Source organism: Otolemur garnettii, unplaced genomic scaffold (assembly GCF_000181295.1).
Source record: "Otolemur garnettii isolate 467f Iridium unplaced genomic scaffold, OtoGar3 scaffold00007, whole genome shotgun sequence".
NCBI lineage: Eukaryota > Metazoa > Chordata > Mammalia > Primates > Galagidae > Otolemur > Otolemur garnettii.
Window position 1 is genome coordinate 15238802 of NW_003852402.1, and position 24319 is coordinate 15263120.

At 43.7% G+C, this 24319-nt stretch overlaps 1 protein-coding gene across 3 annotated transcripts in view; it reads right to left on the reverse strand.

The window, feature by feature from the left end:
- RFX4 (regulatory factor X4) overlaps positions 1 to 24319 on the reverse strand; it is a 163925-nt gene that overhangs the window by 32236 nt on the left and 107370 nt on the right. For all 3 annotated transcript variants that reach the window (XM_003783278.2, XM_003783279.1, XM_012801248.1), the window contains 5 exons: positions 16892 to 16992; positions 14730 to 14788; positions 10959 to 11103; positions 5678 to 5772; positions 5154 to 5271 (listed from right to left, as the gene is read on the reverse strand). In XM_003783278.2, the coding sequence (XP_003783326.1) occupies positions 5154 to 5271; positions 5678 to 5772; positions 10959 to 11103; positions 14730 to 14788; positions 16892 to 16992 (518 nt within the window). The remainder of the gene's footprint in view (positions 1 to 5153; positions 5272 to 5677; positions 5773 to 10958; positions 11104 to 14729; positions 14789 to 16891; positions 16993 to 24319) is intronic.

Here is a 24319-nt window from a genome sequence, read left to right on the forward strand (position 1 = left end):
ATTGAGACAGAGTCTTACTCTGTTGAGTACGCTAGAATGCAGTGGCATCATCACAGCTCACAGCAACCATCAAACTCTCAGTTTCAAGCAATCCTCCTGCCTCATCCTACTGAGTAGTTGGGACTATAGGCATAGCTATTTTTTCTATTTCTTATAGAGATGGGGTCTCCCTGTGTTCCTGAGTCTGATCTTGAACTCCTGCCTCAAGTAATCAATCATCCCACTTCAGCCGATAGGTGTATTAGGACTATAGATGTGAGCCACTGTGCCAGCCTATTTTTACCTTTTAAAAATACATACAAATAGGTTTTAAAATTATCTTTAATAGTTAATTACATTTGTTTATATATTTTAAAATTTTCTTCTTCTTAAAACCAGGTCTCTAAATTGTTTGGCAGTCTTCCCATTAAGAATTGGGGGTCTATGTAACCCTTGAACCTTGGTGGTCCTGTGACTACTTTGACCAGTAGAGGATGAGGGAAGTTACACTGTGTCTAAGACTGGATCCCAAAAGCAAAGCAGTTTTACCTGTGAGACACTCACAGGTGAAACTCCAAGTTGCTGTGTGATCCTGACTCACAAAATTCATAAACATAATAAAATTGTTATAAAGCCACTAAACTCTGGGGTAATATGTCACACAGCAACAATAACTAGGACATTGTTGTTTCTTACGTTATAGTCTTTAGCTATGACTATTTTTCTTCTTGCTGAAATGCATCCTTCAATAGTTTTTCTTTTTTCTTTTTTTGAGACAGAGACTCAAGCTGTCACCCTGGGTAGAGTGTCGTTGCATCACAGCTCACAACAACCTCCAACTCCTGGGCTCAAGCAAGTCTCCTGCCTCAGCCTCCCAAGTAGCTGGGACTATAGGCACCTGCCACAACACCCCGCTATTTTTTGGTTGCAGCCGTCATTGTTGTTTGGCGGACCTGGGCTAGATTCAAACCTGCCACCTTAGGTGTATGTGGCTGGCGCCTTAGCCACTTGAGCCACAGGCACTGAGTCATTTGTTTTCTTTTTTTGGGACAGAGTCTCACTCTGTTGCCCAGGCTAGAGTGCCATGTCATCATCACAGCTCACAGCAACCTCAAACTCCTGGATTCAAGCAATCCTCCTGCCTCATCCTCTTTAGTAGCTGGGACTATAGGATTCCACCACAATGCCTGGTTAATTTTTTTTTTTTTCTATTTTTAGTAGAGACAGGGGTCTTAGTCTTGTGCAAGCTGGTCTTGAACTAATGTACTCAAGCAATCCTCCCACCTCAGCCTCCTTAAGTGCTAGGATTACAAGCGTGAGCCATTGTGTTTGGCCTGTTTTTCTCTTTCTGAGTGAAGATCTGTGGGTGCCAGATTCCCTTAGTCTTCATATTATAGAATATCTCTTGAATAATAGTTGACAGTTCTTTGTTCTAACACTTAAACAATATTACTCCATTGTTTTCTGGCGTCTGTTATTACTCTTGACAGTCTAACAATTGTTCTTTTCTCTCATATATTTAAATGTTTTAATCTTAATCCATGAATATATTTTTTTAAAAAATAACCACAACCAATGTAAATTAAATAAATTTTTCTAGCTCTTTTGTGGCATGCATCTGAGCGCCGGGTTTGTATCTTAATTGTGATAATTGAAAAAGCCTGGGCTTTTGTGGTCAAGCAGATTTGATTTTGAAACACAGCCCTGACACTTGCCACATTGATCTTGGACAAGGAAATTCTCCAGGCTCCCCCCCCCTTTTTTTAACCTCTGTAGAAAAGTACCTATTATTATCTGACTTACAGAGTTAATGCAAGAATTAAATGATAGTATGTGCTTCCAAAATATTTGTTATAGTGATTATCTTTATCCTGTCTCTGTTTCATTTCTGTCTCTAATCTTGTGTGAGTCCTCCAAGCTCTACTTAATCTTCTTCCTTGTCTGTCACATCAGGGCAGTGATGCAGGCCTCAAAGAGTTGTGTGAGAAGTGAAGAGAAAATGCTTAATATAATGTCTAAAGTGTATTATGTCTTTTATAAATGTGGCTGTTGTTATTATCAGCATTCTTACACCTGAAGAAAGGTGGACAAGGTGGTGGCAGTGTAGCATGGCAGAAAGACCACCGGCTTTGCCATGGGAAACATTCTAGTTGGACTCAGTCTGCCATCTCTCTGACATGCAAGTCCTCTCCCCTCTCCAGGTCTCTGTTTCTACCCCTGACTGCAGGGAAAGCTATTCCTGCCTCCTAGTGCCTGGTAGAGGCCTGAATGACTGTGAATATCAAAGTCCTGTAATTCAGCAGGTTCTTCATAAAAACACAGCCAGGCCATCTAAGCATAGAGGCCATCAGGAAGGCACGGTCACGGCTTCTTGTGCTGGGAGCCTCTCCCTGACAGATGCCCACGTGGCCTTGCAGGCCCTGCCTGAGTGGGTGAGCTTTGATGCGAGGCCACAAAACAGGCATGTGAAAAAGTGAAACTCTGGAAGTGTTGTGCAATCCTTCCCCTCTAGCTGTCACACCCAGGCTGCTTTTAGACTGTTTTGTGCCAGAGCACTTCCGGAAACTGTTGTTACTTTCCAGATGTTTGTAATAGTGAAAAAAGGAGGCATTTGAGGAAAGCCTGGGATAGAAAGGTAAAGGCTCCAGTGCTGACTTGGGAATCCAGGTATCCTATGAACTGAGATCAATCAACTAAAAACATGTTTTTTTTAAAAAATAGAAACTTCAGCTTGCTCAGCTCCATTAGAACTGAAAGTTCATTGCCTGCTAGCCTACCTTTGGTGACTAATTTTGCTAGAAATGCTGCTTGCAGCAAAGAAAGAAGTCTGGCTACTTTAGTTCACAGCATAGGTTCTTTCAGTGAAAAGGAATTAAGGAGAAAAGAGTGAAAAGGAATTAAGGAGAAGAAAGGAGTCAACTACCTTTGAAAGAGGCTGTTCTGGGAAGAGGTGATAGAGTCCCCTACGGGATCATTGTGATGTTCCACACGATCATTGTAATGGTCAGCCTGCTACGCTGACACACAAACCCTGCACCCATTCACAGCAACAAGGACCGTGTGGGAGTTATAAGATATATAGAGCTGGCCCCTGCGGCTGGGAGAGGGGACCAGGGAACAGAGGGCTCTTTTTCCTAATTAGCTGTTTTCATACAGGGAACACATGACCCAAACACAACCACCAACTGGGTCTTTGACATCTACAGGCAGAAAGGGGGAGCTGGGCTTTTGTCTGCCGCAAATTCTTTCAACTTGCCTGTCACCCCAAGCTGCAAAACTCAACAATGAGTCAGATGAGCTGGACCATTTCAGATAGTTTGCTAAATGGACTTGGAGACAGGTATTATTTCAACCCGTTCAGGGTTGAAAAATACTGTAAAAGTGAAAAATGGGTTAATATCTCTTTCTTTTCTTTTATCAAGGATTTGTGATTTTATCTCATTTTTTACTTTTCTCCCATTTGCCAGAATTTCTAGTATAGCCTAAAATAGTGTGTGCTTCAAAAGGAAATAACACATTTTAAGGAACAATATTTCTTGGTAATAATCTCATCCTATTCATAAACCCTAATGGTTCTACCGTTAAAAACTTTCTTTTTTACACCTACCATTAACTCAGTAAAAACAAATGAACTTCAAAGAATATTGCAAAAGGGAATTAATTATTCTCATGCCTAATGAAAGGCACTTGATAGATAACATACTTTAAGAATCCATAAATTAAAGAATGAAGGATATAGCAAGGAGAGTGCTACTTTGTGGGTGTGTGTACGTGTATTTGTATGTGATATTGTTGATTCTTTGATTTGAAAGCAATGAAATAAATCTCAAACATTTTTCAACTGTTCACTTAAGTGAAAGCAGGTATGCATGAATGATTTTTCCAGAGCTAGAGGTAACATGTGCTAACACTAACTATGCTGAACTGGAAGTCATCAAAATGCCTCGCCTCATGGCACTGCCCAGGTGGCAGTCACCAGAGCATTTCCACATATACAGGCCAAAGAGAATTTCCATCTGTAGCCATGGTGCAGGCAGGTTCAGAAAACTTTCTAATGCTGAGATTAAAGAAATCCGTAACAAAACACTTCTCCAAGTGGGCAAACACAGTCTTTCACGGACAGAGCTGTTTAGGAAAAATAGTGCCTTCTTTGTGTTACCACATACTCACTTCATTGTATAGCACAACTGGAAAATGGTGACAAGACCATAAAAAGCTAGATGGAAAAGTGTCAAATTAAACCCAGAGCAAAACCCAGAGCTGATTGGCTTAATTGGAGATAATGAGCAGCGAAACCACATCTCTACTGCAAAGTAAAATAGAGAATTGAAGCAATTACCCAGAAAATTTACCAACAGCCCTATGCTCAGATGCCTAGAAAACTGAGGCCAAAGTGTTTTGGGATTTCAGATGTCCCAATAATGCCCTGAAGTCCCACCTCACTTTGCCAGTGATGATCTGGGCTCACTACGTACTCCATTCTTCCAGGTGAGAACTAGAAAGCTGTGTCCAGCATTGTAGCCTAGCACTCACTCCAACTCAGGGATTAGGTTGCTGCCTTTGGTATAGAGACCCTTCTTAGTGCCTCTGCTGAGCAGATATTTCAAACCTTGATATACTAGAGAGCAGAACTTGAGGTGGGGATGGCTCCTGGGGGTGATCAGCACCCAAGGGAAACAGAAGAGAAAGTAAACACAAACGTCATCTTCGGAGGTTAGAGTACATTGTAAAGAGAATGTTAGATGACCTGCCTACCACCAGAATGTCAATCAGTCCATTCAGACTCAGAGGCTTCTTCATGGGCCCAATCCTAGGAAGTCCAGACTACTATGGACTTCTACAGAATGTGGCTGCTATAGAAGCAGTAACCACTGGGGACATCAAGTGAAGGGAGCAGAACCACTGCACTTTAGTCCCCTTTAACCTCAAGATAGTACTGTCTACATGCAAACCTCTTGTTTTCAGACTGATACTTCACCTTTAGCATGCAATGTTGTCTTTCTCCCTGAAAGTTCTAACAATGTCCCATCCCCTCAGAACAGATGTATTTCAGGGTGATAACCTTATGGCTCCAGAGACAGTGAGGAAGACTGTGGCTGACCTCACAGAGGTAGATTCAATGCACAGGACCCAGAGAAAGTCTTTGGACATGGGGAGGGTTGGGGCAGCCTTACCAAAGCTGGGGGCACTGTGCAAGGTCATGTCCCGGATCACCCTGGTGCCAAAACAGGACCACATCAAGAGGAACTGCTGGGCCACTTTCTTCAGGGACCCTTGTCTCTTGGCAGCCACCTACAAAAAAGTGAATGGCTTTACCAGCAGTTGATTTGACTTTTGATTTATTATGTTTCTTTGAAAAACAACAGAAAGCCTATGGGTCTCCAAGTTCAATACTATCGAGCAATGGCTTTTGACATTTTGCTTTTAACAGCAAAAATATACTTTAAGATTCAGTGTACACAACAGACAGAAGAGACACTGACCCAGTTGAATCGGGTTGGGAGACTCAGAATCCTGCCTCCTGCCAGCCTCTACCCCCTGGTGGTGGGGGTTGGGCCTCTCCTCAGAACTCCAGGGCTTTACGGCTAGTGAGGAGGGTCTGGATAGCTCCAAAGGGGCTCTGTGTTAGCCAGGTGTTTACAGAGGTGAGTGATGGGCTGTGAGACCCCAGGCCACCCTTCAGCGTCAGTCTACCAACCTTTACAACGCAGCGGTCCACCATGGTGTCCAGCCACTCAACGTAGGACTCAATGGGAGACTGCTCCTCCAAGAGATGGTCAAACTCCTGATACACTATCAAATGAAGGAGAAGCCCACACACATCATTGCAGTTGTGTTTAAAAAGTGCTATGTCTTAAAGAACAAAAGAATCAACTTTGAATAAAATAAAAACTCCAAATATATGTATAAAACTCCAAAGTCTTACACACCCATCAGCACTTTAAGCTTTAGCCAACCCATATTACTTGCTATTCCTCCCCAAAGCTTGTTTCTTTCATAGCCTTACTCTTTTTTTTTTCAGGCAATTTCCACTGCTTTGATTGTTGGGTTCCTCTTGGCCTAGCAGAAATGACACTTGTATGAAATGAAATCCTTTTGCCCTTCCTCAGGCCTCTCCTTTGTACTCACACGCACTTCACTATCTGTGTTCTGCTTTCATCATGTCACTAATAGTACTCTGTATAGTCCGGTGCACATGTGTCTCCTGCTCATTCTTTGTCTGATATCTTTATTCTCTGGTATGTTATCTGGGATACAGCTGTTACCCAACAAATGCTTGCTTGAAGGAATAGGCAGGGCATTGCTTCTCTCTTGCTCTCTGCACAAGAGTGGGGAGGGCACAAATGACCATTCAAATGTTTCTGGAGCACAGCTATATTGGGCAAACAGTTTAATCAGTCTCTCAACATTTAGCATGTGGAAGGTTCTTCCTAAGTCTTTGTTGAATAAATGAAACAACTTCTCTGCCCCTCGTTTTCCTCATTAGTAAAAGGAATCATACCATTTTACAACCTGCCTTGAGCCTCACATCAGATAACTGAGCCTGGAAGTCCTTCGTAATCAATGAAGCATAGAAAATAGCAGCATGGCTGGGTACGGTGGCTCAAGCCTGTAATCCTAGTAGCACTCTGGGAGGTCGGGGGTAGTGGGGTGGATTGTTTGATTGCATGAGGTCAAGACCAGCCTGAGCAACAGCAAGACCCTGTCTCTACTAAAAATAGAAAAATTGAGACAAGAAGATCTCTTGAGACCAAGAGTTGGAGGTTGCTGTCAGCTATGATGATGCCCTGGCACTCTATCCAGGGTGACAGCTTGAGACTTTGTCTCAAAAAAAAAAGAAAGAAAATAGAAGCATGGCTGTGGTGACCTCCAGTTTGAGATATCTCTTTTCATTACATTTTTTGTTGTATGTGGAGCTCAATAAACCAAAGTACAATTCCATACAGTTTGTTTTCATTTGTCTGAAATGAACACACTTTGCTCTATTTTTACTTAATGACCACTATAAGAGGAAAGCTTCTGAGACCAGAGGTGTAACGCTTATAATGAGAATGGGCCTTAAAAGTCAATTTTGTTGATCTATCTCATTTCAGAGATAGACGAGGAGTGATATCTAAGGAGATTAAACCACCCACTCAGCATCAGAGGGTGAGTTAGTGGCAGGACTAACCCAGGGTTAGGACTGGACCCAGGTCTCTGGATATGTCTTTGTTGTTCTTTCACTCTTATAATACTTGGTGTGTATCTGAGCTATTGTGGTTTAATTAGTGATGATGATGATGATGATGGGATAATAAAAATGCTGACAACCACATTAGCGAGTGCTTGCCATGCGCTAGGCACCCTTCTACATGCTTTTGTGGATGCACTTGTCTAACCTTAAGACAGCCCCTAGAATGCAAATTTCATGAGGGCAGGACTGGGCCGTGACCACTGTTCTACCTCAGAAGCTGGACCAGTGCCTGTCATCCGGAAGATGTGCAAGTGCTTTAGACTGAATGAATGAGCAACCCAAAGAGGCAGACACCATCATTACCCCCCACTTTAAAAATAAGGTATACTGAGCCCCTCAAAAATGAGTAACTTCCTAAAGGTTCCACAGCTCATGAGTAGCTGAGATTCAAACATGGCCTGACTCAAGCACTCGCCTCCTACCTTGCCTATGCCCCAGTGCCACCCTGTGTGCTAGGCATGTGGCACGTGTCTCCTTTAGGCTCTCTACATTACTCCCACTTCACAGAAATGGAAACCAAGGCTGCAGCGCACTGGGTCCAAGGTTTGAATCAAGGTCGGTTGGGGATCCCAGCTCTATGCTCTTACCACAACACCCATTAACACCCATTCTAACCAGCACACACAAGCACCAATGTGCACTTTTAAATTTAAGGTAAGCTGAGTGTTGCCAGAATCTACGCCACAGATGTGATGCTAACCCCTAAAGCAAGAGTCTGCAGATTTTTCATCTGGTTGCACAGAACACAGATGCCCCCAGCCCTGGTTAAACTGACCTGTGGTCCAGGGACTTCCCAGCTATGTGGCTGGGAGGGGAAGGGATGGCCCATGTGCTGGGCCGTCCACCTTCAGGCCTAGTACCCTTCTCTCTTTCCTGCCACTGTATCACATAGTGTTGTCCCCTTTGGTAAGAAGCAACACATTTGCAAATACTTGTTCAACTTCTGATTTGCCTTCACTGTAAGGTGCATGTTGGGACAGGATGTGTCCATTTCATTCACTGCCCAGTGTCTAACATAATGCCTAACTTAGGGCGCTCAGTAAGGACTGGTGAGGTTGACCCAAGCCACACCACTTCCTCCCCCAGAAGAAGAATATAATTGTGGCTAAAGTGCACCTCTCCACCTAAACCTAAGGGAGCTTGAAGACAAATCCCAGAAGGTTTTTCTTGGAGAGGCACCAGTGACCACCATGGCACTCTACTCCCCCGCAAAGGGGACAACACTATGTAATGCAGTGGCAGGAAAGAGAGAAGGGTACTAGGCCTGAAGGTGGACGGCCCAGCATATGGGCCATGGAGGCTCAGGCTCTTGGTCCTTTAAACAATGCTGGTTGTATTTTTCCCTATGAGTCTGGTACACATATTCTTCGCTCACAAAAGGCACTGATGGGAGACAAAAAGGAGTCTGAGGCTGACAGCAGGATTAGTAGACTAAGAACTAGCTTCAGCCTGTGTCTGCACTCATCTCTCAGTCCCCCACAGACACTATTGGACACCTGCTCTGTGCCTGGCTGTAGGTCAGGCATGAGGTCTAATTGCATGAGGTCAAGACCAGCCTGAGCAACAGCAAGACCCTGTCTCTACTAAAAATAGAAAAATTGAGACAAGAAGATCTCTTGAGACCAAGAGTTGGAGGTTGCTGTCAGCTATGATGATGCCCTGGCACTCTATCCAGGGTGACAGCTTGAGACTTTGTCTCAAAAAAAAAAAAAAGAAAATAGAAGCATGGCTGTGGTGACCTCCAGTTTGAGATATCTCTTTTCATTACATTTTTTGTTGTATGTGGAGCTCAATAAACCAAAGTACAATTCCATACAGTTTGTTTTCATTTGGGACCCTGGGGACATGGTGGTCAAAGGTACTTCTCGAGCTACAGGGGTGTTGGAGATATATTTTCTGGTGACTGTCTAGCAGGGAATAGAAAAGAAACAGAAAGCATGACTCTAAGCACTTAAACAGATCCTAGAACCTCTGAAACTCACCACGTTTGGTTACTTTTCTAATCTCTGCTCCTTCATGATATAAGCAGTACTAATGAGTGCTGGCGAAGCTGAGGCTAGATGTGGGTTCAAGACCCAGCTCTGCTACTTAGTGGCCATGTGACTTTGAGTAAGGTTCACCAACTCCCTGAGGCTGTTTCCTCATCTGTAAAATGGGGGTATGTGATTATCTTCCCCATGGTGTGGATATGGAGATTAAATGAGACCGTGCATGTAGTGGGTTGGATACAGGACCTGGCCTAGAACAGGCAGTCAATAAATTGAATTGGTATTTTAGTGATGATCTTTAAAAATCTGTGGAGGGGGGATACCTATGGCTCAGTGGGTAGGGCACTGGCCCCATATACTGAGGGTGGTGGGTTCAAGCCTGGCCCTGGCCAAACTGCAACAACAACAATAAAAAATAGCCAGGCATTGTGGCAGGCGTCTGTGGTCCCAGCTACTCAGGAGACTGAGGCAAGAGAATCGCCTAAGCCCAAGAGCTGAAAGTTGCTGTAAGCTATGATGCTATGGCACTCTACCAAGGGCGACCAAAAAAAAAAAAGTCTATGGAGGAAGAACTCAACTCAGAGCCTGAGTTGAGCTCTGGTATCACCAGGGAAGATGCCCCAGGGAAGGGCTACATGTTCACACACTTCAGCTATGCCATTTGCTTTGAAATCTGCTTAGATATGCAGTAAGAACTTAGGGGAACTTTGTGTTGTTTATAAACACCATAAGCTTAGATTGGGTGGCTGAAGAAATTTTCATCTCAAGACAACAGTGCAGGAGGCATGTGTTAGATATCTCAGTGGCCGAGGGCTTTCAGAATAGGCCCCTCTTCTGGGGCACAGCCTTTCTGCAGCTCCCAGGACAATGTCAGTACTGGGATCCTGGGCCTCACTCCATTCAGAAGGTGAGGGTGCTGTGCCATCTTGCCCACCGCCCTTCCGCCCTCCCCACTCCTCCAAGCTCTCAGAACCCACTTTTCTGAGACCTGATAGAAGCACCGCCCTTCCTGTCCTCAGGTTCCCTTTCCCCAGAGGCATGGGAAAGGAATGCTGACCCAAGTAGGGAGGTAGCCTGGGGACACCGATGGATCCAGGTCCCTGGGATGTAGGATGCTCCGCGCAGCCACCTGAGTTGGGTGTCTGAGGACTAGCAGAGAGGTGCTATCAATGACAGTGTTCTCTGGCCCTCTCTTGTCGCTTTACTGCTCAGTATGAACAGCCTGCCCACGTCAGGATGGTATTTTGTATACCTGCTATCTGTGTGTTGGAAGTCTTTGTCCACAGAAACATGAACATATGTTCACAGAAGTGAACCACCATCCATCTCCTTCTCAAAATAGTTAATGATCACAAGGTTCACCCATTAACAAGTGGGCTGACTCACATGACCCTCCAATAGAAAACAGCATAACCAGCTGACATATGTTAGGAAAGGTAATGAGCTTTTCTTCTCATTTTTTATGCCACCTCCATGGAACCACAGCTGGCATTCAGGGCGACATGTGGGGGGCCCTTGCATGACATTGTGTGCTGCCCCAGTTGCAGAACACACTTTCCCCAGCAGTGATGAGACACATCCTCTCAAGTCAATTAGTTCTCCCTTCTGTGCCAGCCTATTTCATAGGAATAATAAGAGGGAGGTGATCCTGGGAGAAGGACAGGGTGGGAATGCCACTTAAATATTTACTAAGATATTTACTTTCTTTAAAAACAATACCAGAAGGACAATAATTCCGGGGTGGGGGGGCATCTTACACTGGATGATGAGTTTTCGGTGCTCATCACGGGAGTCTTCCATGGTGTAAAGGGTCTGCTTGGTGATGCTGTTCAGGTCCACGTTCCTCCAGTCTTCCAGCATCTGAAACGTGATGTCTGCACTGTGGATCACGGTTCGAGATGCCTGTAAACCAACCCAATCAACTTGTTAGCTCATGGGTTGTTAAAACCTCCTCACTTTATTTTCTTCTATGACTTTTTTTTTTTGAGACAGAGCCTCAGGCTGTCACCCTGTGTAGAGTGCTGTGGCCTCACAGCAACCTCCAACTCATGGGCTTAAGCGATTCTCTTGCTTAAGCGTCCCAAGTAGCTGGGACTACAGTCGCCCGCCATAATGCCCGGCTATTTTTTGGTTGTAGTTGTCATTGTTGTTTGGTGGGTTGGGCTGGATTCCAACCCACCAGCTCTGGTGTATACAGCTGGTGCCTTAGCCACTTGAGCTACAGGCTCTGAGCCTCTTCTATGACTTTTTAATGGATCTGCTTATGGCATTTTGTAAACTACCTTGAAGTTCAGAAGAACCCAGTTTCAGGAAAACAGGCTTTATAATTCAGACACCGTTTTCTTCTGTGGCAAGATGACCTATGCCAGACCAAACCCTGCTGTTCCTAGCCAGCGCCTTCGGTCTTGACTCCACAAAACAATGGGATGAAGCCCAGAGATCTGTCAGCTTTTTGATGTGAGCCTGTGGGATTTAGAAATCTTCCTTCTAGCCCTGGCCCTGAGATAGATTTAATCTCAGAAATTTCAAAGTGAGTATTTTTTCATATAAATGCGATCTGAAGCAGCTTAGGTTCTAGTTTTCTGTTTTTGCTTTTTGTTGTTTATGTACATAGAATGATTAAAACAAATATGAATAATTTAGATAGAGGAAAAGAGAAACTGTATTCTAAGACTCCGTAGTTTCTTAGAGTATGTATGTGGTTATGTTATATATATATTCTTATATACACAAATATAAATGAAACATATAAACATATTTAAATATCTATTCCTTAATGCTGTCACTTTTTCAGGGGAACCTTCATTATTGAACTTAAATTTACAAGTGAGAAAATACTTAGGATACTGATAAAAGAAAAACATATATTCAGGATCATTTCCTCTACTTGTATGTTATCAAAATGTCTTTTAATAAAATTCAAAAAGATTTAAAATATACAAGGACCCTGTAAATATCCCAAAGCTTATGAATTTCCAGGCAAAGGTAAATACTGACAAGCTGTTATTATACCTACACTGTCCAAGTACAAGTAAAATCTTCCTTAAATAATTGTAGAGCTCTTTAATAAAGGTCACAAAGGCCTAGAATATATGAATATGAGTTAGGCCGGTTGCTAATGACAACAAAGACAGGTGACATGGGACAATTAAATTACATACTATCTTTCTGTGGAAAGTGAAGAGGGACAGTGTGTGTGTGCACATGGGCACAACACATAGTTATAGGCATGAGTGTAGATGCTTTTATCTATAGGGACAAAGTCCTTCCTAAATTGTCAGAGCCCCAGTGAGAGGCACCAAAACCATGTCTAGTTCCCCAATATGAACCAAGACCTGGTCTTCCAAGCTGGAGAAAAGAACCAACCAGTACCCTTAGAAACATGGCAGTGTTTCTTTGCTTTGCTTTTGCAAATATTCATTTGCTTCCCTTAATCCCATTAATCTATTAGGCTCTGTCTTGTCCCCACAACAATGCCTGACGGCAACCTCTGTAGTAATCTGCATGAGTCTGGAAGGGTTCCTCTTTGGTCTCCAAGTAAACCCCTCTGCCACTCCTGCCCAAGGCATGACAGGTCCAGGGAGGGGTATGTGGGTATGGTGCTGTACTTTCTGGATCCTGGCATGAAGTCCTTCTTTAGGTCACTCTAACTAAAAACCCCTCTCTCCCTCCTTGACCTTGAATAACCAGCATGAACCCAGAACTAACAGCACTTTGAAAGATTGCAAACCCAAAGACATGTAAGGAGCAGACAGGTGACATACATGAGTGAGGTGAGTGAACTGTGAGAGAGCTGGCATGATAAGGAAGTCAGTGGCCACTGGAGTGAAGCTCAGCCATAACTCTGCAGCAATTTGTTGTTGTTGTTGAGACAGTCTTACTATGTCACCCTCGGTAGAGTGCTGTGGCGTCACAGCTCAAGGCAACCTCAACTCTTGGGCTTAAGCAATTCTCTTGTCTCAGCCTCCCAAGTAGCTGGGACTACAGGTGCCCGCCACCATGTCTGGCTATTTTTTGGTTGCAGTTGTTGTTGTTTAGCTGGCCAAGGTCGGGCTCAAACCCACCAGCTTTGGTGTATGTGGCCAGCACCCTACTCACTGAGCTATGGGCGCTGAGCCCAAATTGTTGTTGTTTTAATAGACAGGTCTTACTCTATCACTCAAGCTGGAATGCACTGGCATGATCATAGTTCACTGTGGCCTCCAACACTTGGGCTCAAAGTGATCTTCCTGTCTCAGCTTCCCAAGTAACAAGGATTATAGGTGTACACCACCACATCTAGCTAATTGTTTTATTTTTTTTTAGAGGCAGAGTCTTGCTATGTTGTCCAGGCTAGTCACAGACTCCTAGCCTCAAGGAATACTAGTTCCTTGGCCTCCCAAAGCACTGAGATTACAGGCGTGAGCCATCATGCCTACTTGGCCAAAAAATATTTTTTGAACATCTGTAAGTCAAATAATAGCCCCCTATATCTTAGGCCAGACTTGGCCTACAGCCACCACTTTGACCTCTGCTTTAAGGTCATTAATATTTTAATATAAAGTTAATGGGTTATGTGGGCAGTCCCAAATCTTTTTGGCACCAGGGACTGCTTTCATAGAAGACAGTTTTTCCATGTGCAGGGTGTGGGGATGGGGAAATTAAATTCTCATAAAGAGCACACAATCTAGATCCCTCACATGCACAGTCGGGCTCCTGTTCCTATGAGAATCTAATGCTGCTGTTCATCTGACAGGAGGCGGAGCTCAGGCGGTGATGCAAGTGATGGGGAGCAGCTGTACATTCAGGTGAAGCTTCTCTTGTTCATTAGCCCGCTGCTGTGTGGCCCAGTTCCTAACAGGCCATGGACTGTACTGGTCTATGTCAGGGGACTAGGGACCCCATTAGCTTAACAGACTTAGATTCTCTTGATTATAGTAATGCTATTATATGCCATTACCTTATAACTGTGGAACTGACAGGAATATGGAATGGGATCTCTCACTTTCACTTTATACCCTGTTATGATTGATTTTTTTCATAGCAAGTACATGTCACTTTTGTGCTAAAAATAATTCAAATTCAGAAAAACTAAACAAAACTGGGCAAAAGTTTAATATACTATGTGGCTTTGAACTCTTTTGGATGACACACAAATCCTCTTTGTCTGTTAGAATCATTTGACTCAATGACTCACAACTGGGTGATTTTACCTCCTAGGCATTCTTGGCTGTCAGGACTGGGGGGCAGGTGTGTGGTATTACTGTCATTGTGGGTAGAGGTCAGGGATGTCACATAAACCACTACCTACAACAAAGAATTATATAGCCAAAGCTATGATTGAAAAAATCCCAATTTATTAGGGATTTACTAGGTTTTGTGGGCCTAGAACATATCTGAGAGGTTAAGGGGCAACTAGTATCAGAAATAATAGTGGGAGTGCCCTGTTGACACAACCTGACAGATCCTGCAGAAAGTTGTTTTTGTGGGTTTGCCCCTCATTTGCAATGACTCAGCAGTGGTGCAAATACATAGTAGAGAAGAGTTACCTGGCAAAGATGGTTTAGTGATGTTTGTCGTCTCAGAATTTGGGAAAATCGTCTTGACACTACAAGAAGAAAAAAGGTAGTTAAAAACATTCACATGCTTTATGATCTTGCCTTGGATTTTCTAGGAGTGGATTTCAAAAATTTCCTTATTTGGGGGGCAGTGCCTCTGGTTCAAAGAGTAGGGCGTTGGCCCCATATGCCAGAGGTGGCGGGTTCAAACCCAGCCCGGGCCAAAAAAAAAATTCCTTATTTCACCTAAAACTGTCTCACTACCCAACCCTATTTTATGCACCCACTGGTGAAAATCTATTTTTCCACCTGGGCTTCAACAAGTCTTTCCTAATGGTGACATTTGGAGTACATATTTCAAAGTCATGTACATGTGGTGCTTGCAGGTGTGAGAAATGGTGGCGTCAATCACCCACGAATAAAAGCAATTATTTACTTGTCTTTCATTACGTTAATTGCAAACTCAATCACTTCTCTCCATAAACAATTGCAGGAGTCAAGTGGGAGCTTTGAAGAAGCCCCTTTAAAGAGTAGTATGTCTAATAAGAGACCTTGATTGAGCCTCGGGTTTGTGTAGGGCTTGGGCATCTTGAATGTGGCTTTGCATTCGTAATCTGCTGTTTTTATCAAATTATCTCTGAGACCTATTTGCATGTTTTGATGATTATGCAGTTTGGAAGAGATTTTGTTTCCTATGCCATATATATAACAGGCTCATAATTTGAAGTATGGTGACCTTGTATCTGTGGATTTCAAAGCAGGCAAGACCTGTGCCTGCCTTAGGTAATCGTTCAGAGTACGGTTTGTTTCTACCCCTTGCACATTCTCAGAATGCACTCCCAGGCTTCCCGGGAAGAACGATTGCCTCCAGACACACACAGGTGGAAGGTACTACAAGCCTTGTAGCTGCTGCCAACTGTGAACAGGTTTGTTTTGCCAGCATAATTAAAATGAGCACGGGGCATTCTTCTCATTAATTTCTGAACTGGTCAAGAAATAGTCAGAAATTTCCCTAGGATTATTCTAATTTAGACTCAGAGCCAGCTTGATTTGAAAAATAGGGTGTGGGTTAGAGGAATGGCGGGGAGGGGGGGGGGGGGGGGGGCGGCAGATGAACTTCTAATTTTCCAGGCCGATCAATCGTTAATCCTTTTCCTTAATTACTTTTTCTTTAACTTTGTGATGTGGAATTTAGTGCTCATGAAAAGAAAAGAACTGAGAGCCGTGAAATAAAGCGGGCTTTATCAATAGGTGATGGGCACTGCAGGCAGCCTCAAAGCAAGTCTGAAAGGGCTCCCTTCGCCTGTGGAGAGAGGGTAATTTGATCGCCTTCATTTTCCTTGCTGGCACTTATTTCAGGCAAGAATGGCAAGCTGTTGTATTCAAATAGGGCTTTATGAAATATATATTTTAAAACTTTGTTTTGCTTAGAATAATTTCATCTTTGTTGAATAGCAAGAAATAAGCTGTACGTGACTCTTCCTACAAGTAACAGACACACTGAAACAGAAAAACAGGACCAGTTTTCTCTGGCAAAACTAATGCTGGGGAATGAGTGGCAATGCTCAGCAGAGAAAAGGTTCACAGTCTCAACCCCTGGATGAGAAATAGTAATTTGGCTTTCTAACTAGGCAGAGAACATGTGAAGTCCTTAAGCTGTTTTCTGTTTCTTGTGACCACCATTTTGTGGGCAGTAGCTTCAAGGAAATCTCAGCTTTAAAAGTTTGGTTCCTGGACCCTGTTTACCAGCTGTGTGGCTGTGTGGCCTTGGGGAAGTTCTTTGCCTCTTAGGGACTCATCTGTAGAGTAGGGATACTATTTCCTATATCACAGAGGCAGTGGGAGGATTAAATGAGATAAGGAGTATGGCATGACGGGCAGAAACAGGCATCAGACAGACAGGTCAACCTGGGAGCAAATCCTTTCTACCTATCTTAAGTCTTGTCCCGTTTGGTAAAGGGAGAAGTGTGCCACCCATGATAACATTTTGTGGGCATTACATAGATTTATACGTGTGTGTAAAGCACTTAGTGTAATACCTGATGTTTTGTAGGCAAAAGTAAACTGCTGCTATTGTAATTAACAACCTAAGCAAACTGTTTGGCACTAAAATGTCATGCTCCCTTTTGTTCTGCTCTGGAATTAATACTTACGTTCAAACTTGATGTTTCGCAAGTTTTCTGGGAGGTCATGGAGAGCCACTTTTAGCCACTCATCCAGCTGTTTGGCAAACTTCCGAATCACCTGAGTTAAGCTAGAAGGAGAAATGATGCATTTTAAGTGCCTTGAGTGTCGCTCAGTCCTCCTATAGGCCCCCAGAAGGTTTTATTTCCCCTAATTGTGTTTTGACTTCTGCCAACAGGTGCCACTCGTAACGGCAACCTCAGAGACAGGGCCAGCAGGCCAAGCCTCATGGAAAGCTGGTGGGTCTGGGAAAGGCAGGACTAGGTTGTGCTCTGGTGCCAACGCTGGTCGGTGACACACAGTTGTGGGGCAGAGCCCACAGTAAGGCTTGGCAGCATCCAGAACTCTTTCTGCAGGCAAAACATGCTCTTTTGTGCTTGCGAAGAGCCTGGTGTGAGGGTCTGAGACAGTCTTGTCTGAGCCCCCAGCCAAGTGAGAACCCCATCTGCAATGCAGCTGCCTGCCTGCCTCCCCATCCTGCTTGCTGAGCTGCCCGCAATGCGGTGGGAGCTGGGAAGCAGCCAGCAGAGTTTTAAATTAGCAAATAAACCTGATGTGGGCCTTGACACCATATTAGATTGGGAGGGTTGAGGGCCATTTCAGGATAGGAAGCGGGAAAGGGCTGGAGGGGGTCAGTAGCTTGCTATATGAGATGGGACTTTGGTGTTGAGAGGACATTGAGTGCCATTTTCAGGCTCTCACAGCAAAATCATCTGCTTATAGCTTTGGTTCACTTTCCTCGGCAAGATCCTCCTTAGTGGTAGCAGATAAGGGGACCTCCCTGGTGATGCCATCCACACAGTCCTCACCTTCCACCACCACCACCCGCCCTGCCTGGCTTGTTGTTTACCCCCTGTCTCCTGTCCGACTATGTACGATCATCAACTGTCACCCTGCTGGGCAGTCCCATATGTCTCTGGTCATACACTGTTCGCTTTTTCATGACTTAAGTTCGGCCTCTTCCAATCCTCCTGCTCCCTGCTGCCTCCTTCTCAGGGGAGACCAACCACACGGGAAGAACTTCATCAACGTTCCGCTTCCTGTATGGACCAGCTCCTTGCCTCTCATGGAATCAAGGAGCAAGCCCGTCTCTTGTCCCCCATCTTATCCCCTCTTGCCTTCTCAAGAAGCTTACACTACTGACTGTCCCTTCCCCTGTACAGTTGGTGTTTTCTCTCTCCTGAGTCATTCTTCCCATCATTTTGATGTGCTCAAGTATGTCTCACCTTACAAGCTCAAAACTAAAACCCTGATTTCCTCCACTCTGTCTGTTCAAGCTGTCACCCCTCCACCCTCCACATCACAGACACACTTCTTCAAAGGGTTGTCCAGATCCCTGCTCTCCTCTTCTCCACCTCCCTTCTCACTTCAGGTGGTTCCTGACCTCAGCCTCAGCAGTAGCAGCCTCTACCAAGACACCAATCCCAGTGGGCTCATCTTGTTTGAATCCTGGCAGCACTTGACCCAGTCACCCACACCCTGCAGTTGCAGTCACTCACTCTCCTTGGCTTCTTCAGCCTCTTTCTCATGACTGCTCCTCTTTAGCCCTGAAGTTCCTGGCCTCAACCCGGTATCATAGCTTCCAGTTCTAGCCTAGTCCTGGGCCCTCTTTTCGGAAAGGTTTGTTCCTCCCCCTGAGTAAGTTCCCCAGGCCCGAAGCTTCAGTTACCATCTACACTCATGTTTACACATAGTATCTCCAGCTCCATAGTATCTCAGGACCCCAGGCCAACTGCACCTCCATTTGGAAGTTTCAGAGGCACCTCAAACCTGACATGTCCAAATTGACTTCCCCTTCTGACCTGGTTCTTCTCTTGCATTATCTATTTCAGTGTAAACACTACTTTTCACAAAGTTTTAAATTTCTTATTACTAGAAATTTCAAACATACCCCAAGATACAGAGAATAGTATAATAAACTGTCAAGTCCCCATAACCCAGCTTTAACCATGAGTGACATCTTTGCTGGTTTAATTTATTACATGTAATCTTTTCTTTTCTGGAGGGTTTTAAGCAAATCTAAGATGTCTACAAATTCAATGTGCATTTGTTTTTTTTTTTAGAGACAGAGTCTCACTTTGTTGCCCTCAGTGGAGTGCTGTAGCATCACAACTCACAGTAACCTCCAGCTATTGGACTTAGGAGATTCTCTTGGCTCAGCCTCCTAAAGAGCTGAGACTACAGGCACCTGCCACAATACCTGGCTATTTTTTTGTTGTAGTTTGGCTGGGGCCCAGTTCAAACCCACCACCCTCGGTATATGGGGCCAGTGCCCTGCTCACTGAGCCACAGGCGCTGCCCTCAATGTGCATTTCTAACTGACGAGGTTTAAATACATATGTTCTACGTGCATGCCCATTTAAAACCTCCATGTCATTAATATACCTAACAGAATGAATGGTAATTCCTTAATAGCATCTGAAGTTCAGTCTGCATACAAATTTCTCTATAGGGTGTTCCAAAAGTACCCAAATATAGGAAAAATTCTAACAACAGATATTTAGAACATGCTCGCCATGAGTGGGAGAGAAGACTGTAAATGTGTGTGTGTGTGTGTGTGTGTGTGGAGAGAGAGAGACATGTAGAGAATTGACATGTAGAGAATATTTTGTAAGTATTTTGTAAAATTTTATAATAAATATTTTGTAAATAAAGGTACATTTAGCTACAATTTTCCATTTCCCCCTATATGTCTCTCAAAGATATCATATAGTTTGTTTGAATCAGGATCCAAACCTGGCCCATATATTGCATGAAGGATTTAACATTGCCTTGTTTCATTTCTTAAATCTTTTTAATTCTAGAGCGTCTCTTCCCTGTGCACCTGTTTAACTCCTCCTCATCCATTTGGTCTCAGACCAGGTGTCACTTCCCTAGGAAAACCTTCCCTGAAGCCCCCTAAACTAGGTCAGCACCCCTGAGTATTCCTCTTGAAAGGCCCTGTGGTTGTGACAGTTTGTAATCATGTACTAACTTGTGTGACTATGTACATGTACTAGCTTATCAGACTATGTATGTCTTTCTCCCTAGACAGTGCACTCCTCCATACACAGGGCAGAGCCTGTATCTGCTTCGCTTAGCACTGTATCTTTTATACCTAGCATAGCACCAGAAACCTAGTGGGTACATCAGAAATGTTTGCTAAGTGAAATGAAAGAATGAATGGCTCCCACTCCCAGATAGACAGGCCTCAGGTATTGTCCCCACAAGGCCTCACCTGAACTGTCCCTCGCGCTGCCCCACTCATCTCTGTCCTCGGGTCCTTCTGCTTGTCCCGCCTTATCCATTCCCATAGCACCAGCCTCCTGCCTGTTTTTCCAACATTCCAGGCCTTTGCCTACTTTTTCTTTTTTTTTGAGACAGAGTCTCACTCTGTTACGCTAGGTAGAGTGCCCAGTGTCATAGCTCACAGCAACCTCAAACTCTTAGGCTCAAGTGATCCTCTTGTCTTAGCCTCCTGCGTAGCTAGGGCTACTACCGAGCTAGTTTTTCTATTTTTAGTAGAGATGAAGATCTTACTCTCATTCAGGATGGTCTTGAACTAACTTCTTGAGCTCAGGCAATCCACCTGCCTCTACCTCCCAGAGTGCTGGGATTATAGGCGTGCCAGGCCTCCTTGCCCACTTTTGCACTTGCTGTGCTGCTACCTGGAAGCTCTTGCCCCCGATGGTCTCTGCCCTACTGATCACCTGGTCTAAGAAGTACCACCCTACGCCCAGCTGGCTCCAACTCCTGCAGCAACTAATGCTGCTGTCACCTGGCTTCTTGCCGTAACATCCTCTGTGAGTGTATACCTGTAGCCTGACTTCTTCCTCAGCTCTCCTTCCTCCTCCATGTTCCTCCCTAGGCTGGGACATAAGTGTCTGTCTTGTACTTCTAGTGTCATACTTTTCCTCCCTTTTATGTGGATGGCTCCCAACATCTACAGCTCCAGTTTCAGCCCTCCTGCTACATCTTGGCTGACACTTGGCTCTCCCTGAACAACTGCCAGCAGAGATGCTACGTCAGCAACAATGGTGCTGATAGCAGTTACCTTTTAATGAGTATGATGTGCCAAGAACTAAATACTTCACACATTCTTATTTAGTTCTCACCTTAGCCCTGTGAAGTAGGTACAGTTGTTAGAGAGGGAGAACCAGAGAGGTGAGAAACCAAGGCTCTGAGAAGGTATTTTATTTATCCAAGGAGATGCGGCAAGTAGCAGAGCCCGGACTCAAGTTCAGGTCTGTCTGACCCCTCACTATTATCCTACAGCACTTTGCGGATAGTGCCCACAGTGCAGCTCCACACACCTGCCCTCCTGTCTCCAGAGGCTTCTCTGGCTCTCCTGTTGGGGGGTTCCTATTCCTTTAGCATTTCAGGCTTGGCCCTCAGTTTTGTTTCTTTGACTTCTTATCCTCCCTGCCCACATACCACACACATACACACACCACACACACACACACAGAGCACTCATGCACATGTGCTTTCTTACCTTTAGCTAAACCAATTGTTATTAATAATCACTACACCAAAGTTATGTGGAAGAGATGAAAAACCCAAGTTTGAGGATGATTTCCCATTCCTATAAATGAGGGTGTATGATCCTTGACTGTCTCTGTAATATCATCACTTACCCCCCTGGAAGTTCAATATGCTTTTCTGAGTTGGAAAGAAGGTGTGTGTCTGAAATAGTGAGTGGGGGAACTATGCCTGGGCCTGTCTGGGGTCGTGAGTGAGAACTTCTAGATCCAAAGCTCATTTCCACACCTGAGCATTCCACAGAGCCCGGAACATAGACGGCCCTCATACAAATTGGAGGGATGAATGAATAGTCCTGTATACAACTATGAAAACTGTGTCAGACAGAGCCTGATCTTTTGACTAGTTTTGTCTTTGTGATTTAATGGAAAGGGCACTGGATTTGTGAGCCAAAGATCACAGTGGCAATTATCTAACTATGCAATTTTTAAAAAGGTCTCATCTGGCAGACATTCAATGAGGACAGAGAGCATGTTTACCTTATTTAGTACTATATTCCAGGCCTGGCACAGTGCCTAGCACGTTGTACCAATCAATAAACAATTCTTTAATGAACAAATGTGTGAATGAATGAATGAATATTTGCGTCCTGGCTGTTTCATTTATTTGTAGGTGAAGGTTGACAGGTCACTTCAGCCTTTAAGCTTCAACTTACACGTTTGTAAAAAGAAGTTAATTATAGACAGGAAGGCAGGGGTTAGCATTTCATTTTACCCCACAAACTGCCTTATAACAAACTGCAAATGCTATGTGTGTATGTGTGTGTGTTTAACACCTATAAAACACAAATAGAAGAATGTGAAGCTTTCTTATAAAGGTATGTTTGACTGATTCCTTAGGTGGTTCCTTCTTGGTACAAAATATAAGTAGAAATTGAGATCAATGCACAGAAAGAATTTAATAATATAAAGCCTACATGGATCCTAGGTATAGCATATACAGGATATGTACATATACGTATGATTATAAAAATTGAAATTCAGTGTTAATATAGAACACTTGAATAATGCAGAAAAACAAGACACTAAAATTTATTCATAATCCCACCTGGAGGTAACTTTTGTCAGCCTATAATGGGTATGTTTCTGTTCTGCTGAGAATGTGGAAAGTTGAGAAGAGCAGCACTCATACCATAATGAGAAAAAGCCAGATAATCTACAAAATCATAACTTTTCTTAAAACCATCAGAGAGCTGAGGTCACAACCAATTAGCCTGGGCTTTATGGGAAGACAGGCTCCTCCAAAGACAGTATGACCTGGGGACTGGCTCACCTGCAGTGGGAGAAGAAAGCAGGATGTCCCCACAAGTGGGTAAAAGGAATTCTGCTAACATTTTTGACAAATTGCTAAAGCTCAAGTGTGAACCAGCATGAGAATACAGAACTCTGAGAGCCACAAATACCAAGGAGGTTCACATCTGCTCACAAGCTGTGCTGACATACCTCACCAGGTTCCTAGTAAGAGCAGGGAACAGAGGGAGCCCTTCTCAGACACGCGTGTGTGGAGAAGGGGCACAGCCATTGCTGGGGAAAAGCACTAAGCTACCCTGGACCTTTCTCCCTTCAGGAACAAAAGCTTCAAGTGGCTAAGGGAAGGCATAAGACACTGTTGACCCCAGGGAATAAGAAAGACACACTGTAGGTGGGGGAAGGATGAAAAGAAAAAGCTCTCTAACCCTAGAAACCATCATGGGCTCAGACCACTCTAGATTTATCTCTGGATGGGAAAGGATCACTGAAAATGTCCTATTCTGAGATCCAAAACCACAAGGCTTCCATAAGACTGACACGGAGTCAGGATAAAAGAGAAAGGCTTCCCACTTCCAGCTCCAAACAGGATAACAAACACTAAGTCTCAAGCAACTACAACAGAGGTGCATAGGGAAAGCCTGAAGATGAAGGTAGAGCAGGAATATTGAAGGAAAAAACTAACAAACTTCCAGCCTAAGCACAGAATACCCAGAAGAATTTGAATCTGGTGATACACTGAAGGTAATTATCACAACAAAACCCAAACCCAATAAACGCCTGGATAGACTGCCTCAACTCCTCACATTCCATTCAGAGCCCAGAGAAGAGACATCCCCAGTCTCTACCATTATCTCAGTCTCTACTGTTCTCCACACTATTTGGCAGTCAATCAGAACTTATAAGATAAAATCAAGAAAAAGAATATACTGTCAAGAGATAAAACAATTAACACAACCAGACTATCAAATAGGGAATTTAAAATAGCTATGAGAAATGTTAAATGCTTTTACAGAAAAGGTAAACAATAAGCACAAATAGATGAGGAATTTCATAAAAACACAAATTTTTTTAAAAAAAGAAATGTTGAAAATGAAAATAAAAGCAAAATATGGTGACAGAGATGAAGAGTGTTTTGATAGTCTCATTAGCAGCATTGACATACACAAGGAAATCAGTAAACCTGGAGCTAGGTCAATAAAAATTACCCAATCCAAAACACAAAGGGAAAAAAATGAGTACAGAAAAAACACAAAGCAGCATCCAAGAATTGTGGAACAATATCAAGTGGTCTAACATACTTGCTACTGAAATACCGGAAGAAGAAAAAGGAGAGAAAACAGAGCAATGTCTGGGAATTTCCCCAAACTAATGAAATACATCAAAACATAGATCCAAGCTCAGGAAACCCCGAGCAGAATTCAAACAAAACAAAACAGATACATCATAGTCAAATAGCTGAAAACCACAGAGGGTGGAAATCTGAAGGCAGCTAAGGAGAAGTGGCACACTGCATACGGAGGAGCAAAGTTGTACCAAGGACAAACATGCAAGGCAAAAACAGTGAGATGCTTTGAGTGTTAAAAACAAAATAAAACAGAAGCTTGTCAATTCAGAATACCATACCCA